At 44.7% G+C, this 18,052-nt stretch overlaps 1 protein-coding gene across 3 annotated transcripts in view; it reads left to right on the forward strand.

Annotated features, from left to right (window-relative positions):
• The window catches only part of KIAA2012 (KIAA2012 ortholog), an 87,766-nt gene extending 72,443 nt beyond the window's left edge, over nt 1–15,323 (forward strand). For all 3 annotated transcript variants that reach the window (XM_005306231.5, XM_008166865.4, XM_008166864.4), the window contains exons 18-24: nt 1,249–1,423; nt 2,444–2,582; nt 4,249–4,625; nt 8,019–8,221; nt 11,651–11,823; nt 13,610–13,829; nt 14,387–15,323. In XM_005306231.5, the coding sequence (XP_005306288.3) occupies nt 1,249–1,423; nt 2,444–2,582; nt 4,249–4,625; nt 8,019–8,221; nt 11,651–11,823; nt 13,610–13,829; nt 14,387–14,546 (1,447 nt within the window). In that variant the 3' untranslated portion in view covers nt 14,547–15,323. The remainder of the gene's footprint in view (nt 1–1,248; nt 1,424–2,443; nt 2,583–4,248; nt 4,626–8,018; nt 8,222–11,650; nt 11,824–13,609; nt 13,830–14,386) is intronic.
• Nucleotides 15,324–18,052: the final 2,729 nt, after the last annotated feature.

Raw genomic sequence — 18,052 nt, forward strand, 5'->3', positions numbered from 1 at the left:
TTTGGATAACACTGCGCTAAATTCTTCAGTATGTTCTGTCCGCTTTGCACTACTCCGGTGATGCAAAGCAGCCGGTGACACACAGCAGCCAGCCATTTAAGCCAAATCTGTGGTTGCTTTGCATCAGTGAAGTGGTGCAAAGTACCTGGAACCTACTAGAGAATCTGCTCCAAAAGGAAAAGGTAAAGATAAGATCTTAGACTAACCGAGGGATGAGAAGTCACAGTGTCTAGTTGAAGGAACAGACCTCAATGAGATTGTGTTGGGTGTACATCAGGACAGAATTTGTCCTTAACAATAATTTTTTTTCCTATTAGTACTATAGTTTATCATCAGATAAATCACAGCCCCTCACTTTTATTAAACTGATTTGTTATATGGAAGTTCTAGCTTGAGCTAGAACTGCTACACCCCCTGCTAGGAATTATCATTATTTCTTTCTTTGAGTATAATGTGGTATTATGTCTCTTAGCTCTGGTATTGCTTTGACTGCTAGAAGAGCAGTAACTTGCATTAAATGAAGGTGTTTAATTTAGAGCATGGATGAAGGTCACGCCTTTTGGATTCTATTCCCAGCTCTGATACTGACTCACTGTGAGACTTTCAGCAAAATTCTTACTCTTTGTCTCAGTTTATTATAATCAGTTATTTTATTAATTTGTATACAGCATTACTTACCTGCATGGCAGATAGATGCACTGAATACAACAAGGTTTCATACTCAAAAATATGTACAATACCTGCTTATCAGAGGTGGTGTGAGATTTCATCACCTGAGCACTTGTAGTTCGCATTAACTTCAGTGGAAGCTGTGAGTATTCAGCACTTCTGAGAGCCACGACATTGAATTTTGTAACATTTTCTAGATCTTAAGATGACAAGTTTTACAGGAGTGAAAAGTATTTTAATATATATGATTTTGTTATTAAATGGCCAAGGCACCCGCCAATCAGTCTTTGGATCTTTTTTACAGCACAAGAGAGAATGTTACAGTACTTGCTTTCCTCAGTAATGAGCAGACAAGAGACCTCCAAGCAGAAAAAGCAGCTACCTGCTGGGGCCATTACAATTACATAAGTTGTTCACTGTATGATACTGACAGATCACTCCAAAATGTTTCAGGACTTGCAAGGGAAAAAAGAAAACACATCAGCTTTCCCTACTCCTTCATAAGGAGAGACTATCTCTGGAGCTCTAAGACTTCACCAAAATCTTGGTCTAGTTATTTGTATTGCTTTAATTTTAAAGGGGTCAAGACTCTGAATCTGGTAACTATCTCCTGGGACCTTCCAGTCACAGGGCGATGTTACAAGAGAATGTTGGAGTAGCCATGAGTGATTCGGAAAAGCAGCATGTGACAGAGGGAGAAAAGACCACCCTGCCAGAGGAGCTCTGCAAGCAAACTACTGCCAGCATCAATGCTGTAAGTATCACAGGACACATCTCCAGTAGCAAAATGCCTATTGCGTCCTCCTCCTGGAAGGGTTTTGAGAAGAGAGTTAACATTATTCATACTGGTTATTTACATTAGAACGAAACAGACACTGACTTCATCACTTACAGCCTACCTCAGACACAGAACACAGTGCAATAAAGAAGTAGCCTTTGGTTCATGTTACCAAGTCAGACTCAGTTCTATACCAAAAGGACAGAATTAGGAAAGCACAGAATAAGTCTAGTGCTACCAAAGGCCAAATAATAAATACTGTACAGGACTGACACCAAGTGGGCAGAATGGCACTCCACCACTATTCCCCCAGCTGCGCTGCCTCTTTGGGGCCAGTAGCCCTGATGGACACACCAGCAACAGAGAAGAGAAGAGGAATGTTATGAATCAATGTTTCCAAGGACAATCCCATCCTTCCTTGTGGTCTGTTTTTGGTCCAGAAACCTGTGGATTGATTCAGAATGAGGTGGAGCTGTGGGAACAGAGGGAAGGGAATGATGGATGGTACATTATGAGTGATTGTGGGCACAGTGAGTGACCTATCAAGAGTAAAGCTGCCCTCCATTTTGTTTTACAGCTTTGACCCCTGAGTAATAAACATAAGCTTTTCTTGTAGCCTGGGTACAAAACCTCTTATAGAGGAAAACTATTTCCCTCTATATGCCAGAAAGTCACTTGTCAGTGGTCCTGAGAATATGGGTAATTCCAAAGTGCCAAGGCAATTACTAGACTGATTCCAAAGTGTGATTTTCAGAAGTGGTACCATAGGAAAGCCTTTAATGTGGGATGCTCTGAAAACAATACATGTTATTGCTGCAGGTGTGGTGAAGTTCCATTGTGCCTATAAAAAAAAAGATACTCTTCTTTATCATTTCATTCTGAACAGTGTTTGAGGCTGGGCTGCTTGGTACAAAAAAAACATATATTCTTGTTCTTAACTAAATCAATATAACTTATCAGTATGTTTCAGATAAACACTATTACTGTCATTTCTAGTTCCAGGACACAGAAGTTGCAGAGAACAAAACCATGAAAAGGCAGAGAAATGAATTGACCAAGATGGATCCAGTATCCAAAGCACAGAAAAAAAGCAGTAACAAAGACAAACGACACAGCAGAGAAGAATTTGTTGTAGGTAAGAACACACATGAAAAGAAAAAATTTCAGCTTCAGTATCCTACCTTTTAAAAAAATTATTATTTATTTATTTAAAAAACACACACACACATACACACACACACACAAATAAGAGATCTGGAAGAAATATCACCAGGAGCAGAATATTAGAACCAAGATCTGCCACGCAGAACTGAGAAGATAATATTTTTATGATGTTTTTGTTTTGCTCTCTGTCCTGTAGCTCAAAAGGTCCAAGGAAGATTCTGGCATTCAGTTCTTATTTTTAGATGTGTGATCAGTTTTTATTAAGATTAATTCTTGCTATTTAGCATTGAATCAGCTAAAGGCTAGCAGTCACTGCAGCAGCAAATAGCTGTGTTGTAACCATGCATACCTAGAAGGAAATATTTTCTGTTTTGCCAGAAGCAAATAATTGTATGTAGTTATGCAAATAGACAGGGTTTGTAGCTAGGTTTTTCCTCCAAGGGTGTTTGCAGTGTAGCAGAAAAGAAACATGCATACTGAGAGGTGCACATACATAGTAGCTGCTCTTCCTTTTTCATGTTATTTCTACATTATTACTTATTTGTATTGCAGTAGCACCTAGGGACTGAGGTTCCCATTTTGCTATTCACTGTACACAGATTAGCCTCCTGCCTGAAAGGCTTACACTGCAAATAGACAAAGGAGTGGGGGCGGGACAGAAAGAGGAAGTGACTTGTCCAAGGTTATATAGCAGGTCAGTGGCAGAGCTAAGTCTACTGGATCCCAGTCCGATGCCCCATCCATTAGATCACACTCTTTTACCATTTGTTCACAAGAGAGAACACACCTAAAAATGTTAACATCAGCATTTCATAATCATTTTTGTCTAGAGAAAGAAGGCCTCAAGCAACACCATAAGAAGAGAAAAATACAACTAATGCAGTAATTATGATTGGTGTTTGATATAAGAATAATAATTAGATAGTAAATTACAGTTGGCTGTCTCAAAAAAAATCTAATGAAGAATTTCTGGATAATTGTTCTGAGATTCATCTCTAAACATTGACAGAGCTAACTTCCTTATTTTTAATTTCATCATAGTAGTCAGAAAAGGTATAATGTTTTGGCTCTTTAAATTGACCTAAGCTGAGCAGGAAACATGACAAAACCAGAAAAACAAGAGCACCAAATTCTTCTTTTCAAAAATCACTAAATTCTGTGCAAGAGGGAAATGTTCATGTCTAAAATGAGTGTTTAGAAAAAAGTTATGTATCATACCTAATATTTACACTGCCTGACAATAAACTAACACCAGCTCCCTATAATAAAAATATGGAATAGATTTGCCTATGGATTTAAGTACTTGCATTGTAGATGGGCACATAGACAACTAACTGCAATATTGATGACATCTGGAAAACATTCTGCATCTTGATTAGAGATCAGGTTACAGTGGGTTGGCTATATCAGCTGACACCAGGGGATGTGCGTGGGAATAAAAGTTTGACTGCTTTTGGAGGGGCACGTTCTCGGCCCCTGCCACCACCTCAGGGCTGGAGCAGTTGTGGGCCCCTGCTGATTATTGGAGGGGCCCATGCACCTGCTTGCCCCCCCTTGTGCATGCACCTGCTTGCCCCCCCTTGTGCATGCCCGTGGCTGACACAAATCAAAATTTGGAATTAATTGTGTTCTTACAGGAAAACCAAAAGAGAAAAAGGCTGATGAGAAAAGAACATCCTCTCTCAGGAAAAAGACTACTGGAGTCAAAAGACCAGAGACCATCCAAGAACCAAAGCATAAGGAAGGAGGGCAGGAAGCAGAAGAAGCCGATCAGAGCAGTGCAGCTGCTGGAGATGAAGAGTTACATGATGACAGGAGCCCTTCTCCCTCCAGCTCTCCTATTAAGGACCATTTGCTCCCTCCTGAGAGCCCTCAGTTTTGTTTTGAACATTATGACAGTCCTTCTGGGTCTAGTCCAGTTCCCGTTCACGAAAAACTTACTCAGGCTCGCCCAATAATCACCACAGTCAGTGGTACGGAATTGGACGCAGGCATAAGCAATGAGGTCTCAGAGGTAAGAACTGGGGTTTTCCTTTATGGTCAGAGATAGGGAAGAATGATTCACTGAACTGCATCTTACATTCTAGGATCGCAATAGGGACCTACCTGGTCTGGCTCAGGGCCCGCTTCATCTTCCATGACTCTCTCGCCCTCAACGCAGTTCGGCTACTGAGGTGACTTAGCCCTCTGGCCAGATCACAACAAGCCCACCCCTTCCTGTGTATCAAGTCCAGACACAAAACAAAAATCTTCTGCCCCAGTCTCAAGGTGGACCCAGCCCTGCCTTACAGAACACCTGTCTTCTCTTCCACAATTGCTCTTCTGTTCCAACTCTGGGCTCAGCTCCAGCCCTCTGGGGCTCTGCTGAGTCCCTCCAGCGTCCTCTTGATCACAGTGTCACCTCACTAGGTGGCAGTGCAGACTGTTTCTTAGTCCCCTGTAGTAGCTGAGGGAACCCACAATCACACCCATCCTCTTCTACGGGCTCCCTGGTCTGGGAACCCAAAACAACTGGGCTTACTGCCCGTCCATCACCTCAACTACTCTGACTCTCCTTCCAAAGGCTTATTCTGAGAGCCAACCCTCCTGCCCATTCACTAGCCCATCCGCTCCTAATAGAGTGCTGACTCCCAAGGCTGTTTTCCCTGTTTGGCTCCCCATTTGACTGAATGGCCAGCTGCTCATTTTCCTGCAGGCCTGCTCTTAGCCACAGGCTGCCCCCTCATGTGACTTTGCTCATTCCTCTACTTGGAGAGGCCAGCTCTCTAGCACCGTGCTCCTCAGCCCAAACCCCTTAGAGAGCCAGCTCATTGCTACCTTTTGGTTATTGCAGGTCAGCAGGTTATTCACCCCCCGGCAATCCCGTCTCAAGCGAATCACTTGATGAGATTTATGGCTGGTGAACTTAGAACAAACAAAAGGAAATACAGCAGTATAGTCAGCTTTGTGGGCCTCACTGCCACCAGAGCATTAACTACTGTAACTAAGGAATTAAAAAGGCTGATTAATATTATAACCAATAATGTGTAATTATGTTTGCTGCAGTAAATATAACCGATACTTTACCTTCCTGCTATGGGGAGGAGAGCACTGCCTCGGCTGCTCTTCAAAAACAGTCATCCTCAGTTTGGTAGGAGAGAAAATGGAAGGATAGGAAATCAATTAATCCTCTCCTTCTGGGTCAAGCAGGCTCATTTGTCCTTTCCCCAGTGTCAGCTGTGATCTGCCCCCTTGATGAGAGTTCTACCCTCTCTGGAAGCCCTGACATGGGACCTCTAAACAGGTCAACACTGAGCCTTGAGTCTAGCCCAGACTGTATTGTCCCAGGCTTTCTCCTTCTCTTGTTTCACCCCTCGCAGCTTCTTCTATTTTCTATTTCTTGATGGGCCTTTTCCACAGCCCCCCAGGATCTCTTAGTGGAAAACCCTGCACTAGGTTTCACGTCCGATATCTATCGATCAACCTCACTGACTCACACATCTGAGTGTTGCTTATGTTCCTTGCCTCTCCTTCCCACTTCCTAGCATGCTTTGCAGTAGCCTACAGCCCTATAATTCTAGGGAGACACTAGAGTTTTCAGAATGCCAGTCTTTCAAGAGACAGAACTCAGAGAGGGGATGGGCAGGCTCAGGCCTGTCCTTAAAGGGATAGTAGATCATGTGATTGTGAAGAATAACTGAATCTTGTGCTTCAACAGGGGTGCAGACAACATTTTTTATTTGGAGAGGCTAGAGTTAAAAAATAATAGCTGTTCTCTATCACTTCAATGAGTAGTTTGTACCATAACTAAATTTGTCCACTTTTAACAGAGAGAGATGAACAAGCTTCTGTTCCAAATTCAGTGTTTCCTTTATTTATTAATGCAATCCCTCAGCCGCACTGAGCCCCCAGCTGTCTACACCAGGGGTGGGCAAACTATGGCCCGTGGGCCAGATCCGGCCGGCAAGCCATTTTAAGCCAGCCTGCAAGCCACACCATGCTGCTCGGCCCCGTACTCCGGCCGGGGCTCTGGGATGGGGCTGCACCACACAGCTCGGCCCCACTCAGGCCAAGGTGCTGGGTCAGGGGCCACACCACATGGCTCAGCCCCGCTCTGGTGGGGGCACTGGGTTGGGGGCTGCTCCGGTGCTCCAGCCGGGGTGCACACCACACAGCTCCCAGAAGCCACGGCATGACCCTGCTCTGGCTCCTACGTGCTCTAATGGGAGCTGCAGGGGCAGTGCCTGCAGATGGGGCAGCGTGCAGAGCCGCCTGGCCGCGCCTTCGCATAGGAGCCAGAGAAGGGACATACCACTGCTTCCAGGAGCAGCTTGAGGTAAGCGCTGCTTGGAGCCTGCACCCCCTGAGCCTCTCCCCATGCCCCAACCCCCAGCCCTGATCCCCCTCCTGCTCTCCAAATCCCTCAATCCCATCCCCAAACTCCTCATCCCTAGCCCCACTCCAGAGCTCACACCCCAACCCCAATTTTGTGAGGATTCATGGCTCACCATACAATTTCTATTCCCTGATGTGGCCCTCGGGCCAAAAAGTTTGCCCACGCCGGTTTACACCCATGTTGAAGATATCATCATAGGGTCAGAAAAGATTCCCTTTCCCTAACCCATGTACAGTGCTGCACCGGGTGTGCCTTATGGAGACAGTGGAGTCTCCCTAAAGCATCAGCTACTGCCAGAAATTGGATAGTGGCCTTGATACGCCAGTGGTCCAATCTGGCATTGCAAATCTTACAATCCTGTGTTATTGATGAGTGTTCAATTTATTCAGAGCCTGGTCCCAGTTTAGAAACTCTGTATCCTCAGACTTCAATGCTGAGACCTTTCATATCCTTCCATTTCTGTTGTAGTATTTTTAGCTTTGTTTTCATTATAACCAGTATTTTGCCTTGCAAATATGAGACACATCATTCATATCCATTTCCCGACAATGCAAGACAACTGGCTTCAGTGTTTTGGAGTAAACCCAACCCTTTTTCCTCCTCCTCCCCAACCGATTTTTGGACAGGCAAAGCGTTTCCAAAGAAATAGAGAGGAGGTGGTATCAGAAATCTGAACTTGAGCCGGGCTTCATAGAATTGGGTTTACAACAGTGAAAAATCAGGGGAACGTAAACTATGGGGGAGCCTTGTGATAGTTATCAGATGTCATCATGCAAGGCACCTGCTAGGAGTCATCCATGGAACGAGAGGTATATTTATTGTACAGAGTAAACGGCGCAGATAAAGTCAATCACATTAACAATGAGCGTCCCAGGTAAGGCAAATGTACCCTAGGATATGTAAATCTCATATAAAGTGCATCCATTTCAGGGGCTGTGAATCCCATCGTTAACAATAGAACAAATGAACCAATCCGCAATTAGCAGAGTGCAAACTTTATTTAGTAGGTGTCTTTTCCTTATATCCATTCAGGATCTCCCTGGAAATCAGCAGGAGGAGAAATTATCCCGGGACAGAATGCGAGCAGAGAAGGCAGAGAGAAGACGGCTAGAGGTAGAGAGGAAAAGAAGGGAACAGGAGGAACAGAAATGGAAACAGCAAGAGCAGCAGGAGCGTATGGAAAAAATGAAAGAAGAACTGGAACGGGAGCAGAAGAGAAGGGCAGAGGAGATGCGGTTAGTGGGGATAAGGTTCCGGATGGGAAAGGAAATATTTGGGTTGAATGGCAACATAAAAAGCATGATTGTTCTTTGCTATTTAAGGAACACATCAAGCACTTAAACCCCCAAACTCCATCTACCAATACATCGGGAAATACACCTCTCCAAATATCCCACTGCTCACACCAGGAACTCAGTAAGACATCTCAGGGTTGGGCGTCCTCTTATACCAATACTCCCTGACTGCATTTCCAAACAGTAGAACAAGGCAGCACAGATATATTCTGGAACCTTATTTTATATATATATATATATAAAATATAAGTATATAAATAAAAAGCAGGGCTGTCAAACAATTAAAACAATTATTCACGATTAATCATGTGATTAAAGAAATTAATTGCAATTAATTGCACTGAGAGCAGCGCGCAGAGCCTCCTGGCCCTCCCTGCCTAGGAGCCAGACCTGCTAGCTGATTCTGGGGCACAGCGTGGAGCCAGGACAGGCAGGGAGCCTGCCTTAGCCCCGCTGCACTGCTGACCAGGAGCCACCCGAAGTAAGCCTGCGCTCCAACTCCCTACCCCAGCCCTGAGTCCCCCCAACCCTCAAGCCCTCTCCTGCACCCCAAACCCCTCATTCCCAGCCCAGAGCCCATACCCCCTCCTGCACCCCAACCCTCTGCCTCAACCTACAGCCCCCTCCCGCACTCCGAATGCCTCGGCCCCACTCCCCCCCAGCCCAGAGCCCCCTTCTGCACCCTAAAATCCCTCATCCCCAGCCCAGAGCCTGTACCCCCTCCCACACCCCAACTCCCTTCCTCAACTCACAGCCCCCTCCCACATTCCTCAGCCCCACCTCCCAGCGTGAGCCCCCTCCTGCACCCCAACCCCCTCATCTCCACTCCAGAGCCCCCAACCCCATTTCATTCAATTCTGCCTGCTTGCTGTATCACTTATTGCTAGTGGGACACCTCCCAGCACTTCTCCATAGGTTTTCCCATGAGGACAAGGCCACCATCTACACAGGGATAAAAAACCTGCAGCTGGCTCGGGTCAACTAGCTCAGGTTGAAGGGCTCATGGGCTGGGGCTGAAAAATTGCTGAGTAGACAGTCAGGCCCAGGCTGGTACCTTGAGTGGGAGGAGGGTCCCAGAGCTCAGGCTCCAGCCGAAAGGTCTACACAGTGATTTTTCAGTCCCACAGTCCAAGCCCCACCAGCCTGAGTCAGCTGACACAGGCCACCAACAGCCATGCCCCCAGGTCTTTTATCCCTATGTAGACACATACTTAAATAATATAGATGGTGGTAGAGACTGATATGGTAGCATTTTGGAAGGGCCAGAGGAAGCCTGAAGTTACTCCCTTCTTTTAAACAGTTGATAGAAGGGAAATAATTCCTTCCCCTGACTGCACTTCAGAAGCTATAGGTGGGGGAGGATTGGGAAGACTCTGGGTTATTGCAGTTATTGGAGAGGGAAGATACTTTAGCTGGGTGTTTTACAGCTATTTCATATGTTTAGTAAATATCATACAAACTGTGTCCCCTAGACCTCAGGAATGAAGGGGAAATTCAAGAGGCACAATACCAGTTAGAAGGGAAAGGCAGGCAACCTACAGCAGTCAGCTACAGCATGGCCTGCAGCTGTTTCTCTCTCCCACATTGAAAGGGCCTACTGACAGACAGGAGTAAGCTCTGATAACATAGGTGAGCCTAAACTGGAAATCTCTGTTGTTAGCCAAAGAAACGGCATGTCTGATTTGCCACTGCCTTGCCCCGCCACATAGTCATTCTCACCAGTGCAAAACGAGTGCTAATAGGGTAAAAATGCTATCAAATCTGAATGCCTTAGATTGCTTTGCATAGTTTCAACTTGTTTGTGGTTGTACAGTGTTCTAACCTGGTCGAGCTGGCCAGTGTGGAAGAGGCACAGCTGTGTTAAAATCTGGTTTAAAAGACATGGTCCAGCCAAGGTCTCAACTTGGGCCTGAGCTATTCTAATTCTAACAGTGCTTGGTCCCACACTGAATTTTACAATCTAGTTTGGTCACAGTCACTTTTAAACCATACTTAAACATAGTTGGTTGTCAGACATGTAAATGGGTCCTGCTCTGCATTGCTACTGTGCTCCAAAGCCAACTTTCTCTGACCCTCAACTGCAGCATGGGGCACAACAAGGATGTTAGAGGAAAAAATAGGGTCTCCATAAGCAATGGGGGAGGAGGCACGGTGAGAAATAACTGTACGCAAGGCCCTGCAATTTGTTCCCCCAGTTCACCTGTTCCCAAAAATTGTAATACAAGAACAAGAGAACACAATTACATTAAAGCAGAAAAAAGGGAACCTTTTAAATTCACTATATGATTAACCTGTGGAACTCACTGCAGTAGGATATTTTGGAGGCAAATAAGTTTACATTGATTAGATGCTTGAATTAAAGTAACATCTACAGTTATAGGAAGCAAGGTGAAAACTACAGAGCTATCAATCTTTATACATCAGAACATAAGCTGATTATCAGTTGAGTTCAAGAAGAAAGCCCCTTCTGCTACCTTCCCCCAGTCCCAATAATACATTTCAGCACAGCTAGGTGTATTAGTATGGGTCCTACCCTTTCCTCAGACTGTAGAACTGACCATTGTCAGAAACATGATACAGTACCAGACTAACTAGACCACTGCTCTCTTCCCTAAGGGGAATTGCTATTGGTTTCTCATAGTTTTCTTTGGCCCCTAACCATTTATCTCCATGTCCACTCCTACTTCAAAAGTCCTTGCTCAAGTCCTGATCACCTGTCACCTTGACTGTTGCATTTTTTTCTTCTTCTTCTACTGCCTCCTGGACTTTCTTCTCAGTCTTCTCACGTTCACCCAAATCCTGTTGCAACAACTGCCTACCTTGCCCACCACTCTGACCACAAATCCCTGCACTGCCTTCCACATCACATTTAAAGCCCTTGTCCCCACCTCCAAGACCCTGCACAACTTGGCTTGTCTCCTCTTTGTTCATTTCCATTTGCTCCCCACCTCTTGCTCCCTTTACATTTTCCATGCTAGCCCTCCCTTGGTGTCCTCCTCCCACTCTTGTCTCAATGCCTTCTTCCATTCCATGTGGCCCAGGCACTTGGAACCCCCCACTCCTTGGTCCTGTCTCCCTCATCTCCCTCTTTAAAACAGACTTCTTCTAGGAGGCTTAAAAACCCTCGTCCACTCCTCAAAGGAAGATTAAATGAGACAGTAGAAACTATGTATTTTTAAAAAATCTAAACAAATTTGTGGAACCAAAATGACCCATCACTAATCAGCCACTTTGTCCTGTTTTAACCATCCCTTCTTCTACATTGTATTCATTTGTAGATCTTTGGGCCAGGAACCTGCTCTTCTTATGATCTGTAAAGAGTGCTCAGCATGCCCTCGGTGCTCTATCAATTAATAATTTATGTTTCAGTTTACGGAAACAGGAGCTAGAAGAACAGCACCAACGCCAGGAGGAAGAGGCAGCGAGGAAGCTACAACACGAGAAAGCAGCACAGGAACGTATCCGACAGCAGCAGGAGGAATATCGTAGAAAACTTCTGGAGCTGCAGAAGAAGAGACAGCAGGAGGAACAAGAACGTGCAGGTGCTCTAAAGAAGGACTAAAACTTACTGTATCTGCAGATAATTCACCCAGAAGGGTGGTTTTCTGGTGAAGGCACAGGACTCAGACTCAGGAGCTCCTGGCTTTGCCCTGGAATTCCTGAGACACCTATGGCAAGTCTCTTAGTTCCTCATCATCTGTACAATGGTGATGATGATGATAATAATACTCCCTCTTCATGGAGTGTTGAAAGAGTGAATTAATGAATGTCTATAAGGCACCCAGATACTACAGAGATAAGGGCCATCTATGTAAGAACCTAGATAGGAGTTTCTTTATTAAATTCCTCCATGGCTCTAGTAATAAGGGATCCAGAGAAATTCACCACAGGTGGCCTAGTATCCAATGAGGCAGCAGAGACGTTTCTCAAGCAGTCCCCTTTGATCATAATACAGGAGAATCTGCTTATAGTGGAGTGAAAATCCCAAATTGCATCAGCGCAGTTGGAGTGAATTTCATGCCACCAGCGGTGGGTCCATTGTTCTAAATCCTCTAGGAATATTTCATTCCAAGGACACTCTTACCATCCCTGTTCTGACTGAAAAGAAGCTGCCACTACTGTGTGGGTGGGTGAGAGGCAAAGGAATCCTTACCTTCTGCTTTGGCTGCAGCTGCTGGAAGTGAAAACATGGCTTTTGAGAGGCACTTGTGTAGCTGCTAGTGCCCCCTCTGGCAGGGGGGTGGGTGGAAGACAGACCCTCCCCCAGCCACAGCTGAAAAGGGGAGCTTTGCCATATTGGCCCTCTCCGGTTACAGTGAAATTCAGTTTATAGTAAAGTTTTCGGGAAACATCTCATCTTGTTTAATTAAACATAATCAACCATGATGCACTCCAGTCCATTTGCTTGATATTAGCGCTACTGTAAGAGGGAGTGGTTAGTTTCTGGGTTCTATTCCCAGCTTTGCCAGTGATTTGCACCCATAATCTTATGCAAGTCACTTAACCTCAGTGTGCCTCATTACCCCTATTTTACAGATAGGGGAAATTAATACTTCATTACTCACAGGTGTCTTGTGATAATTAATAGCTCAATTAAAGTTTGTAAAGCACTGTGAGATGCTTGGAAGAAAGGCCCTGTAGAAATACAAAGGTTGGGTTTGATGCCCTGGCCCTCAGGCAAGAGCAGAGAATGAAAAAATAGAGCTGTCAAGCAATTTAAAAAAATTAATCATGAGATTTAAAACGTTGTGATTAGTTGCTGTTTTAATCACACTGTTAATATTAGAATACCATTTATTTAAATATTTTGGGGAGGGTTCTATATATTGGGTCAGGGCTGCGGGTTTGAGGCTTCAGTCCTGCTCAGGGCTTCAGATGCTCTTAGGGCATGGGGCTTCATCCCCTCTCGAGGTGCGATGCAGGGCTCTGGGTTGCAGCCTGGAACAGGGCGGGGCTCGGGACTCAAGTCCCCCCGCCACCTGGGAAGCTACGGGCTGGGGCTATTTCAGCCCTGCCACCGCCACCGATGCCTCCCGCCCACCCACGCTCCCTGGAGCCATATAACTACATCAGAATTTGTTTGCCTTAAAAAAGTAAGTAATAGTTTAGCACTAATAGCTGAAAACAAATACTTGAAAATGTGCTGAATGAGAAGTTAAATTAAAAAAAAGCAAAACTCCTCAATTTTAGGAGCCTGGGGTTTTTAAACACTTGGGGTTGACAATACTGCAACAGCAATATCATTTTGTGTTTTCAATACAGTAAAACAACCATTTCCTAAATAGGCAATCTTGGCAGCTACTAATTATCTGGTCATCCACCCCCTAGAGGCAGAAAAACGCAGACAGAAAGAAAGGGAAATGTGGCTAGAGGTGGAACGACAACGGCTAGCAGAGATGGCAGAAGAACAACGCTTGGAGTATGAGAGAAGGAAACTGGAGGAGGAGGAACAGGCAAGGCGTGAGGCCGAGGAAAGGAGGAAGAAAGCGGAAGAGGCAGCTAGATTAGCTTTGGAGGAAGCAAAGACACAAGCACAACTTCTAGCCAGGTAAACAGACTTATTCACAAAAGGAAATTATTCCTGCTGACTAGTAACACATCAGTAGTTAACATCAGTCACTTGGGGCCAACCTAAACAAAATCACTACTAGGGCTGGAACTATTTCAGTGAAAATATCTTCACTGGTTCACACTACTGGAATTCCAGTAACGAACCTCAAATTCTAACGTTGGGTCCTCTATACTCTAGAACTCCAAATTACAAAATGATTCTTTGTGGTGTAGACAAAACTCAACCATGTTTTCATTACGTCCCCAAACTGTGTGCTAAAGCTTTACATGGCTCCCAGGTTTTTGAATAGTTCAGGGACACAGCAAATATCCCATCTATACTACAAAGTGGTGCATAATGCCCAGTTTCCCAATACAGCTGAAATTATAGTATGGCTGAAGTAAAAAGTTACACCAGCAATGAATTTAAATTGCTGAGTTTATAATTATTACCAAAAAAATATTGACCTAGCCCCCTCCTAGTGAATTGAGGAATACTAGCTGCCTTCCTTTCATTTCTCTCTAACTATTTTAATTAGCACTGTTTGTTTGCAGGCAAAGAGAAGCTCTGGAGCAGCACCTGCGATTCCAGCAGGAGTTGCTAGTGGAAGCAAGTGGACTGGAACATACACAGCAAATTTCACGGCCATGGGTTTATTCTTATTTTCAGCTGCTCCAAATGCTAGGCCTGGAGACAGCAAATGAAAACAAATAAATGTGAGGATACTGAACGGATCGGGGTTATTGCAGTGGACGCTTCCAATTCATTGAATCCAATTAAGAGTTCCCTTGAACTCGTCTGACCCAATGGGAAGTACAAAACATGGCCTAAGACTTCCCTATTCCTTCTTGGGGAGACATTTTCTCTTCTAAATCCACTTCCCCAGTAGATAAGTACACTTTTTATATGCTCATCCAATAGGTGGGAAATCAAGCATTCAAGATGCTATAGTTAACCAATAGACAACCTAATTACCAGCCTGAGTTAGCCTTACAGTCTCTTGTGGACCTTATAAGAGCAGACTTCTCCTACCCTGTGCTCCCCTCCCAGATTCTCAGGACCATTCTGTAGAAGCAGGGCAGTAGCTTTCCACAATCTTGTGGAGGGTATGAGGGCCTCTCCGACTGGCAGAAGGATCCTCCGGCCAACTGACTTACCTATGCTCATCAGATCCAGAAACACCTAGATTTTATGCATATTAGCATCATACAATCCCAAGAAGCCAACAAAGATGTCAAATAAAGACTGCTACCACTAAGAGAACAATTCTTATTTCCCAAAATCAGGTTAATCGTGTTTTCTTCTGCATTGTTTTCTTTTATAGCATGTAACAAAGTTAAATTTATATGTGCAAACCATACTACACATTTTCAATAGATTTAAAACTCTGTCAAATATTTTTATGCTCTTGCTGAATTGGAGCTGGACTTCATTTTAATTAAATGTGCATTAACTACTAGTGTTAGAAGCAAAATAAATTGATTTACAGTACTTGAGCTTTCCTGTGTAAAAAAAAAAAAAAATGGTACTGAGTGGTGTCTTTTAATGTATGTAGCTCCTTTAGCCCTCTGTATATATTGCCTGTGGCTGATCCTTAATAAGCATGTCTGGCTGTGCACCAGCCATGCATAGTTTGCACTCAGTGGATATACACAGCACAGATTTTTTAAAATATTCCATATACAAAAATAATTTTCCCTTTCTGCGTTCTTATAATAAAACAGTATCCACCTGCAAGCTTTTTCATCATATCTGAATGTTAGAAGACCTCTTAATGAATAATATCCTTATTTTACATAGATGCAGTGTGTGTTATAGGCTTTTTAAAACAATGTATTACATTTTGTGCCTGGCATACAATATCAAGAGAGATTTTGAGTGGAAGGGCAGAATTTAGATAATTTCTTTTCACTTTGATTCCTCCCCTTACCAGCAACATGCAAGCAAAGCCCAGTCCCCCTCTCCAGGTAAAAGAGACCTGGATGCAGCTTGCATAAGAACTTATGAATTCTGTTCCTACAGAACTCCATTTTCAGCCAGAAATGCTCCTTCCACACGCCCCTTAACTCCTTCCAGGGAGCAAGGGACCATGGAAAAACATGTCAAAACCACAAAACAGGTATCTGCATGTGATTAGGTGGGAGAGACAAGATGGGTGATTATCTTTTTTGGATCAACTTCTGTTGGTGAGAGGACGAACGTTTGAGCTTACAGAGAGCTCTGTGAAACGTACTCCGTGTCACAGCTAAATCCAAGGTGTAACAGATTGTTTAGCACAGATGAGCCTGGGACCTTTGATTTGTAACTTTGCTAGATACTAAGAACCATAGATTAAAGAAACACCGGAACAGTGTTTAGTATCTTCCTACATGAAGCCTGGGTTGAGTTTCCAAGATTAGTCTTGGGGAGGGGGATGAGAAAGACTATAGTGTACACTCCCCTAAATCTTCCCAACAGTGCAGCTCCACTGATGGTCACAATGGTAGAGGAGTGTTAACTATAGGTTATTTAACTGCTCACAGCAAGTCCAGATAAAACATGGCTGCCCAACAGCATCATATGTATGCAGCTGAAAGAAGAGCAAAAAAAAGTCTAGTATAGAAAAGACCTCACCATTTCATCTTCACTGGGGTGAGAGAAGGCCATGTGCAGCAAGCTCTCCACCTAGCTAAAACTCTCTAGTAGTCTCAAAAGAGGGTTCTATGCAGTCCCTCCTCACCTGAGAAGTTAAGGTAAATCAGCATATAAAACGTAGATTGGGAGGAAAAAGGTCCAGCAGTTGGTATGCTAGCCTGGAAGTCAAGAGATCTGGGTACAATTCCCAGCTGTGCTACAGTCTCTCTCTGCCTCAGTTCCTCCTCTGTAAAGCCGGAATAGTGGTAATTTTCCTACCGCACTGAGATGTTGTGAGCATGTATTTATTAGAAAAATGGAGATGTGCTCAGATACTGCTGTTACAGAGGCATGTGAGTACTTAAGATATAGCAATCTTTGGTATTTTGGAAAGCATATAGGGAACACCTCAAGGAAACAGTATTTTGCTCCACCATGTGTTATAATAGTGATTTGTTCTTTTGAAGGGCATTTTTCTTCTAGGAATCATTTGGATAGACATAACACTTAAAAAATTCCATATTCTCTGACTCTTTTAAATCAAAATTTTAATAATTTTAAAAGAATTGTTTAGTGCAGCTAGGAGTACAAAAGAAGTGTACTACCAGATCGGAAAAGGGACACAAACCACAAGCATGAAAGGAAATGCATTTATAACTGTACAGTGAGCTCCATAAAAAACCCTCAAAACCTATCTGTGAAAGCATAAAACATATTTTAGCAAAATGGCAATGTAAATTGAGTTTTCATGAGAAGTGCTTGATGTAAAAACCTGCAAACGCAAGTCCTGTTTATTTGCACGTCACGTGAAGCAGAGGCAGAGCAATGCATTTTTCTACACCATCCTCCCAATCCACCTCCTACCTGAGCTGTAAGACCCATTTGAGTGTGACATTGAGTATGACCCATTCATAACTGTGTGATGCACTGTTGAGATGGCCCAGGCAGGTACCCACAATGGTGGTACCTCTTGAGATGCGGATACCTGGTTAGGAATTGCAATGAGCCCACAACTCATTTTAGATAGGACACCATTCAACCATCAGATGGTAATTAGTTTGGGGCACTACTGACCTGGACCATATGTGATGCAGTGATCTAGAGCAGAGGTGGGCAAACTTTGGCCCGCGGGCCGGATCTGGCCCCTCAGGGTTTTGGATCCAGCCCATGGGATTGCCCCCCCATGATGCCGTGGGCCCCGCACCGCTCTCAGAAGCGGCGGGCACCACGTCCCTGCAGTCCCTGGGGGGGGTGGGGGAAGAGGAGGGGGAAGGGCTCTGTACATTGCCCTTGCCTCCAGACACCGCCCCCCACAGCTCCCTTTGGTTGTGGCCAATGGGAGCTTCGGGGGAGGTACCTGGAGGTGCGACAAGGGCAGCGCACGCAGAGCCCACCTCCCCCACAGGGGCCGCAGCGTTTCCTGGAGCAGCGCGGGGCCGGGGACAGGGCAGGCGTGCAGGGAGCCTGCCCTGGCGCCACCCCAGAGCCGCTTTAGGTAAGCAGTGCCAGGCCGGAGCCCGAACCCTGCCTGCACCCTGCCCCCCAACTCCCTGCCCTAAGCCCCCTGCCTGCACCTTGCACCCCAACCCTGCCCTGAGCCCTCTCCT

This window comes from Chrysemys picta, chromosome 11 (assembly GCF_011386835.1).
Source record: "Chrysemys picta bellii isolate R12L10 chromosome 11, ASM1138683v2, whole genome shotgun sequence".
In the NCBI taxonomy this organism is placed as follows: Eukaryota; Metazoa; Chordata; order Testudines; family Emydidae; genus Chrysemys; species Chrysemys picta.